At 41.4% G+C, this 9,027-nt stretch overlaps 1 protein-coding gene across 3 annotated transcripts in view; it reads right to left on the bottom strand.

The window, feature by feature from the left end:
• Nucleotides 1-9,027, bottom strand: part of TBC1D2B (TBC1 domain family member 2B) — a 39,087-nt gene that overhangs the window by 27,334 nt on the left and 2,726 nt on the right. For 2 of the 3 annotated variants that reach the window (XR_004842665.1, XM_009643939.2), the window contains exons 1-2: nt 8,346-8,387; nt 3,053-3,206 (exon numbers count right to left, since the gene is read on the bottom strand). Coding sequence is in view for 2 of the 3 variants with exons in the window: in XM_009643939.2 (XP_009642234.1) it covers nt 3,053-3,188 (136 nt within the window). In the remaining variant the exon portion in view is untranslated. Of the gene's footprint in view, nt 1-3,052; nt 3,207-8,345; nt 8,388-9,027 lie in introns of those variants that run through there. The other variant, XM_035899511.1, reaches the window with a different exon arrangement.

Below are 9,027 nucleotides of genomic sequence, written 5' to 3'. Positions count from 1 at the left end.
ATCTCACTGTCCAAGTCATTGATGAAGATGTTGAACAGCACCGGTCCTAGTACGGACCCCTGAGGGACACCACTCGTCACTGATCTCCATCCGGACATTGAGCCATTGACCACTACCCTCTGGACGCGACCATCCAGCCAGTTCCTTATCCACCGAACAGTCCATCCATCAAATCCATAGCTCTCCAATTTAGAGAGAAGGATGTTGTGGGGGACCGTGTCAAAGGCCTTGCAGAAGTCCAGATAGATGACATCCATTGGTTTCCCTCTGTCCACTGATGCTGTCACTCCATCATAGAAAGCCACTAGGTTCGTCAGGCAGGACTTGCCCTTGGTGAAGCCATGCTGGCTATCTCGAATTATCTCCCTGGTCTCCATGTGCCTTAGCATAGCTTCTAGGAGGATCTGTTCCATGATCTTCCCAGGCACAGAGGTGAGGCTGACAGGGCGGTAGTTCCCAGGGTCTTCCTTTCTACCCTTTTTGAAAATGGGCACAACGTTTCCCTTCTTCCAGTCACCAGGGACTTCACCTGACTGCCATGACTTTTCAAATATTATGGAGAGTGGCTTGGCGACTACTACAGCAGGAGGGGTTTTGCCCTCCCGGTGCCCCTCATGCCATCCATCGACTCGGGAGGGGTGAGGAGAGAGGTTGCCAGTGAAGACTGAGGCAAAAAAGTCGTTGAGTACCTCAGCCTTCTCCTCATCTGCTGTTACCAGCCTGCCAGTCTTGCTCATCAGTGGGGGTACACTTTCTTTAACCATCCTTTTCTGGCTGATATACCTGTAGAAACCCTTCTTATTATTCTTTGCATCCCTAGCCAAGTTTAGTTCCAGCTGCGCCTTGGGCTTCCTGACCCCATTCCTACACAACCTGACCGCTTCCTTATACTCTTCCCAGGATGCCTGTCCCTGCTTCCACTGCCTGTGCATTCTAGATGCAGTTTCAAATTACACATAATGTGGTTTAGCTGCAGGCTGTCCCTGAAAGCTATGGGTCTATGCAGCCAATGCTTTTCATCTAGACATTCCTTGCACCAAATTTAATAATAATAATAAATGTTTTTTAAAAAAAAATAAAAAAAAATTCACACAAATTGGTTCAGCTTGCTGACCCAGAAAACCCTCAAGAATTTACAAGAAACGAAAATACTAGATCTAAAGTGACTGGATCACAATTGCTAGATCTGAAGCAGAACAGGAGTGAAAGAACAGCACCTACACAGGCTGCAGGGACAGCAGGTTAATTTCACACCACACCTAAGCTCTGAGGGAAGTAGCACAAACAAAAAGGAACAAAGATTTGGGGCCAAGTTATGTACTACAGTTGATCTAACAGTCTGCTGCCAAGAGGGCAGTCCTGACCACTCCTTTACTCTGCCTTCCTATACTTGGCCACTATGCCTTGTTCCCTCCCTTCCATCAGCTCCGGAAGTCACTGGATTGCACAGTAAACGTATTCCACTCATTAATCTAGCAGAAAAAAAACCAACAAACCCACAACCCTTCCTTTTTAGCTAACTTTGGAACCCAACCAGCTCAGCACAGGGTCACACAAACACCACAAAATGCAAAGAGGGAGACTACATTGCAGAGAGTGCAAGGCTGAAGGTAGAAAGGCAAAGGCGTGAAAGAGCAAAAACCTGTTACCCTTTCCAACACCTGCAAGCTGCTAGATCTTTGCACACCAATACATACGTTCTTGCAGCATTTGGTTTGGCAAGCTGCTAACCAGACAGTCTGCTGCCAGAAAGGTGGTCTCAAACCATCCCACGCTGCATTCCCAACAATTCTCTTGAACTAATCCTAGCGCTCATGTGTCCCTATACAGCAAATCATCTCGGGAAGCTATGCTGGCTTAAAACGAACCTGGAGAAAAAGATGTTTCCTGCTAGTTGGACTCCCTGCACTAGAGCAAGGAAGGCTGAGACTAGCACCTGTGCTAGATCATGGGAGAGCGCTGGGGATTGCTCTAATTAGTGACTAGCTGTTAGATTGGTGTAGTTGAAATGTCAAGCTCAGTCTCTGCGAAAACACCTACTCTCAGGCCAGCTATGGTTGAGCAAGCGGCCGCAAGCAGACTGCTCTCAAATGAAAGCAGCAAACTGGGTTAAAGGACAATACTGCAGCATGGGATCTGAGCTGGGGGAGGGGAGAGAAGGGCGGGGAAGAAGACAGCTTAACATTTCTGGTTTTACAGTGTAAGCAAATTTAAATCAACAAAATATAAAAATCTGTTGATGAAACATCTCTCACCTCAAGACTCTGTTTAAACGCAAAAGAGCTTTACTAATGTCTAACTTGGCACAGAACAGGATTTGACTCAGTCTTATTTATGGATAACAGAAATCGGCAAACAATCCATTTCTGCAATGATTCAGGAATAAAACGATTCAGAAGCGCCTGAGCAATGTAGTCAAAAATGCAGAGTAACTTTCTATAATACACTGATACATTTTTATAGCTCTGACACTAAGTCTAAAACTACATTTTACTTGGCTAAAGGTATCATGGAGACTCAATTTCACTCATGTAGTACCTGTGAAAACTGCCTTCCAGCTTTAAAAGCCAGGAAATTTTTATCGCAGTCAGAGAGATCCACCACACCAGACTTTTGGGAACGAACTATGGTCATTCAGAATGCAAAATACACCTGTTCCCATTAAAAACTGGAGTTTACATTTCAGAATACTTAACACACTAAGCTTTTAAGATACTGCAACCCCTAAAAGACAACTTAGCTAACCTAAACTGCACTTTGCCACTTAATGAAACATAGTCATAGGACTACTCCATTTTACTTAATTTTTAAACATTTCCTTTAAAGAAATCAACAGGTTTCATAACAGATATGAAATCAAATATAAAATTACATTTATGTTAAATAATTTCAGCATCATCAACATATGCAAAGTTTACATAGAGCTACTCAATAACCAGATGTGACAAAAAACTTCCTAAGACTGTTCTCTACCCCAGCACTATGCCTTGTACTGATTAACTGACACTGAGTAGAAACATGCATTCTGGTTTTACTCAAATTTTCAACCTACCAGGGTTGTCTTTGGCAACAAGACCTTTGGAAAAGTCACTTGGTGTAGGGGAAGTTCGGCTGTCCCTTTTTGCTGCGTCAAGGTTGTTACAATATTCCCACCTCTTCTGTTGAAGTTCCTGAAGCCAGTACGTCATATCCTGACGAGTTGCAGCCTACAACACAAAGAACCAGAGCACTGATGAGATCATTGTGTGTCTGGTACATGAATACAGTAATTCCGAGTGCAATTAAAAAAAAAAACCAACCTAGATAATTAGCAAACCAGCAAGGTATCATCACCCAAACCCACTAAGATTTAAAAGAAATAACCACCAATGTACTAAGCACACCTTGTGCACACATACACATATCCCTGATTTCCATGCCAAATCCATTTTCCATTAGAAACACTGACATGTTGGGGTTTTTTCTCCAGTTTTGCACTCAAACAACAGAGAACACAGCAGCAGCATCTTATATTGTACATACAAAGCATTGTTTAAATGTATAACTACTAACCTGTATTATGAAAAAAAAGTTTCCATACATACTCTGGAAGATTCCCACTTTCTTTTTTTAACTTGCTTTATTACCAGCAGAAACCAACAAATTAATGATGCATTGTAATACCTCCTACTTTAATGACTACACCTACATACTGTATTACTTGATGATCCTATGAGCTAACTTCTATGGAAGTTCTACTTCAAAACAACAAAAAAACCCCAATATGAATATTTAATCTACAAGCCTACAGTGATTAATGTGAATAGGTAATAAGCAAGCAAGAATTCAAACACATCTTTAATCTTCAGTAAGAATCACAGCTGTAAGAGTCATTTCAAAGTGTGCCAAATGACAATTACAAATATCAGCAAGAGACTAAGTGATGGTAACTGACATTGCAAGTGCTCATTTGGAAAAGTCATTTTTATTCCAGCATACATCCTCAGCTGCCAGTCTAGAACAAGCACCCAACCCCAGTAACACGGTATGTTCAGGAACACAGGTTAACACTTGTGAAGAGACACTCACCTAAGCCCTCCTGCTTGTGAGCACACAGAGCGCTTACCCTTGGTGGCATTATCAATGAAACCCCCTCATTACTTGGGCTAATAACTGTGCTTACTCTTTAAAGACAACTTCATTTCAAACAGGTTCCTGTTCTGTTTATCACAACTGAAGAGGGTACCTGTGCAGGCCATAGCTACAAAGGAATGAAGAGCAACAAATAACACATATTTCCTTACAAAGGAATTACAGTAAGTGCTGCACAAAGCACATAAATGGCACAGATTTGTCTTCATTTTTGATATGAGAAAATTTTTGGTCTAGTCAAACTGAAGATCCATTTACCACCGTATTTTGACCCTGAGAGCAGCTAATTACAAGACAGAACATAAGGAATACAGCAGACAAGGACTGATGCTTCCCCAGGGTGCTCTCTCTGGCTCAGCAATCAGCCATCTTTGTGTTTAGCAATCAATTTTAATTTAACAATTTGGCTTTTTGTACCCTTATGAGCTTTAACATCCACAGCATCCTATGGCAAATGGCTCTGAAGCACTGTGCAAGGAAGTTTATCAGAAAGCAGACACAGTTATTCCTGGATCTTCTGCTCCAGTTCCTCTCAGTACATCACAGACATGAGAAGACATAAGATACACAAATCAAGTAAGCATTCATAAACCAAGTAGTGAAATAAACTAAACAGTGATACAAGAGGACACTGCAGGTTCACTCTTCCCAGTTGGTAAGAAAGATACTTAAGCAAGGTATTTCTAATCTGAAATTAGTTTCATATATTTATTCTTGTTTGCTCACAGGAAACTGGAGGCAAACATTTCCCTCATAAAAAGAGACATGGGAAAATAATATCTTAGAGTGTCTGTGAGGTTTCTCAGAAAGTGTCAAAGAACCAGACACTAGGAAACATCAACCCACAGAGCCATCAATAGCAGTTTCGGAATGACCACAGCAGCAGGCTTTAAGTCTACAGACAGCAGTCACTTTCTGCAAAGAGTAAACGTCTCCCCTTCTATTTCTAGTACAAAAGTATTTCCTCTGGACTTTCATCCAAGTCTTTTATGGCAAGTCTTCATTTCTGGTCAATTTGAGAGCCTACATTCCCTTTAGGTAGACTTGCACACAGGCCTTGTAAAGCAATGTTTTACTGTGCTCCAGCAGAAAACCACCAAGAATTCCAAGAGCTGCCACTAACACAGGATGCAGTACTTAAGTCGTTCTCTTTGCTACCACAACATAGGTAATGAGGCAATTCACCTGGAGTTAATCTAAGTGGTACCTGCAATTAACTTCTGCCGCTGACCGGTTCAACTTCATGAGCCTTTTCCACAATTTGTCCCGTTATCCTCTCCCCAATAGTCTTTAGAAAATGATGAATTGATTTTACTGGAGTTGCTCCTTGTGGTTGCTTTTAAATTCCCAGTTGCACTTGCCCTCTGCTAAGCAGCATATACGCATCCTCAGTTCACACGTGATGTCATTGTTACACATTGGGTCAGTTGGCAGTTATGGTTCTTCAGTGCAAAACAGGACAACGAAGCAGTACAAGTTTCTCACTCCCCTATTTTAAGTCATTTTCCCAAGAATTACTCATTACCCTGCTGCTGCACCTTGCCTGTTACTTCTCCTTCCCTCCTTCATGTACAGTTTTCCTTCTCTCAGGGAGTTTTCTACTCCCTTTGAACAGTTTTTGCTGAGTTTATATAGGCATCTTAATTATTTACTTTACAAGTAAAACAGTATCGCGAGAATCTCTGTTGAGTTTTGTTTAAACAAAACTAATCTTTGAAGCTTGTTGTTCGAAAGGGACTTTTTTTTTTTAAAGCACACATGGAGTATTTTTAGTCTCCCTCTTCCCCTACTCCTAAACAAAAGACAAATTAGCAAACCTTTTTTAAAATTCACTTTACCTTTCAAAGAAAGGAACGCTTCCACGCTTGCCCCGTTTCTCACGACTTCTCTGAGTGTTCGACTACTGCCCACCATGAGAGACAGAACATTTAGCTAGGTGCAAGAACTGATGAGATCTCGTAAAAAACCCTTATTTGTACTAAAGTTTTGCATGGCTCTGCAGTAAGAACAAATCTTAGCTAGTCACATTTTAATGGAGGCATTTCTGTGAGAAGAGAAACCACTATAAGTGTCGTCTGAACTGGTGCGAGATAAGGAATTACTATTGCAAACTTACAGGCAACAACAGCAACAGAAGACATACAGTCCCCAACATAAACAACGGAAAATTATTATCACTTACTTAAAACCATTCCCCTATATTGTTCCACTAAGAATACTGCAGGAACTGCCTTCTTCCGATGCACACGACACAAACTGAAGAATTATCTGGGGAAAACGACTACCCAGTGGCGTCCTCTACCTGGACCCGCTGGGTGGAACATGTATGCCACTATTAAATACTTTCAGAAAGAGGCTACAGAAATACCACAAGCAGACCTGCCATGCTGAAGAAACTCATGAAAATTCTTGCCACAATCCTTTTCTGAACACAAACTCTCCCTCAAGGTTTTTTGTACAAGGGAACATCACCAGAAAGTTTGCATTTCTTAAGATTTACTAATCCTGCTATGTTCAAACATCAAATTTAGAGCCAGATGGCTTGCTTTGGAGGCAGCCCAATTTTTAATTAAAGCATTGCAACCACTAACCAGCAAAGTTAAAAAAAAAAAAAAAAAAAAAAAAAATCAGCTCAGAAAACAAATCACCTTCACTGCTGAGCTACCTTCTAAGCCAGGTTAGGCCCTAATAGTGTTAGGTCCTAATGCAATACTATTTAAGCTCGAGCACCCCATTACTAATCAGTGACACATCCCTAAGGATTATTGACAAATTAGAGTAAAAACTCCTAAACAATTCTGACTTCAGTAACTTTGGTGTCCAATACTTTCAAGGATCTGGGCTCCAAAATCTGCAGTGTCTGGAATGCTTACTACTCAGCCAATAACCCAGAAAAGTTTTTCTTCTTTAAGAAGTCAGTGCAATTTCTGTTCCACTCCCAATTCACCACTGTTCACAAAGTAGTTACCCACACATAAGTGACTAGACACTAGACCACTGGCCAGTGTTTCTTTGTTTCAAAAGCAAGTGAACTGTGTCACTAGGAGACACTGCTTTAAAAATAAATGAGAAATGACCCCTTTGTTCATTTATATACATCCATAATGCTCATTCTTTTCTCCCTTAATGACAGACCTCACCGCAAACACAGGCAAATATTCACTTGACTGTATTACCAGCATTCTGTGTTACAGCAGTTATTTGCAGGATCAGGTCCTTTCCATGAAAATAATCTCAAACATCATCTATCCCTAATTCATAAAGTACACTATTTTCTCTATTTCTTTACCTAAAGTGATGGTGTCCGTTATGTATTTTGCATGGAAAAGCTTTTTGCACACACTTAGCTTCTTCTCACATACTTTAACTGTTGGAAATATACAGAAAAGCTACAACCACGCAAGCATCAGGTTGGTTATCTGCATTTCTAAATTAAGGACAATCTGCCTTATTTGCTGTAAAGGCTACAGTATAGTTTTCCTGAAACTGTTATCATACTGAGAAAGAAAACAGTCCTCAGCTCCCATTAAATGATAAAGACTGAGCAATCCAGATGACAAAATCATTACGTTAACAAAAAACCGAGGCATTATGAAGAAATAATGCATTCCTCAACAGCGCCATCATTTCAATCTGGAATTCCAGCTGCTTACTTCTTATTGCTCTTCTCAGCTTATAATGCTGAATGAGAAAGACCGGATCATGGGATCTGGAAATTTTGAAGCAGCAGCAAATTGAGGAAAACAAGGCATGTGAGTTAGAGGGTGAAGACTACATCTGACCTGACTTTATTCCTCGTGCTCTGTGTGTAATGTTTTCTTGATAGATTAAATCACATTTGTTTTCAACAAGGGCTGGATCAGTCAGTGTGGGGTTTTTTTTGGTTTTGTTTGTTTGGTGTTTTTTTTAATTTAACATCTTGAATTCATTCTTAATTCTATTTCTACCTAATTTAGCTAAAAGATGTTTTTAAAGGCCTTAAAGGACTAACATGTTGGGTAGAAGAAAATTAGTTCCAGCTGCAAAAGCCTTATCCCTTGGTGAATCACATGGCCACAAAAGGCCAGTTGGCCCTGCAATATCCCTCAAGGTTTCTGTTAATTCCTTATTTATTATATAAACATCTTTAACGTAATAGCATTTTTATGGACAATCACTTGGCTACTTTAGGGCAAGCATCATAACAATACCAGAGGTAGAAGATACAAAACTACTTTTTTCTGCTAATTGCAGAAATGACCTTGACTTCCTTAACTTCCAACCACCCCAACATCTGCTGGAAAACCAACACAGCAAGCTGTAGGCAATCCAGCAGGTTTCTCGAATGCATTGAGGACAACTTCTTATGCCAGGTAATAGACACCCCTACCCGAGGGGATGCGATACTGGACCTGGTGGTCACCAATGCAAGCAAGCTCGTCGGAGATGTCAAGATCGGAGGCAGCCTGGGCTGCAGTGATCATGCGCTGGTAGAGCTCACGCTCCTGAGGGAAATGGGAAGAACAAAGAGTATAGTCAGGACCCTGAATTTTAGAAAAGCAAATTTCCAGCTCCTCAAGGAGACAGTCAGAAGGACTCCCTGGGAAATGGTCCTCAGGGACAGGGGAACAGAACAGAGCTGGCAGATCTTTAAGGATGTGATCCACAGAGCGCAAGAGCTCTCGATCCCTAGGTGTAAGAAATCGGGCAAAGAAGGGAAGAGACCGGCATGGCTGAGACAAGAGATGCTGGTCAAACTAAGGAGGAAGAGGGAACTGCACAGGCAGTGGAAGCAGGGACAGGCATCCTGGGAAGAGTACAGGGACGCGGTCCGGTTGTGCAGGAATGGGGCCAGGAAGGCCAAGGCGCAGCCGGAGCTAAACTTGGCTAGGGATGCAAAGAATAATAAAAAGGGAT

Source organism: Egretta garzetta, unplaced genomic scaffold, assembly GCF_000687185.1.
Source record: "Egretta garzetta isolate BGI_Z169 unplaced genomic scaffold, ASM68718v1 scaffold287, whole genome shotgun sequence".
In the NCBI taxonomy this organism is placed as follows: Eukaryota; Metazoa; Chordata; class Aves; order Pelecaniformes; family Ardeidae; genus Egretta; species Egretta garzetta.
This window is presented reverse-complemented; position numbering and strand designations above follow the sequence as displayed.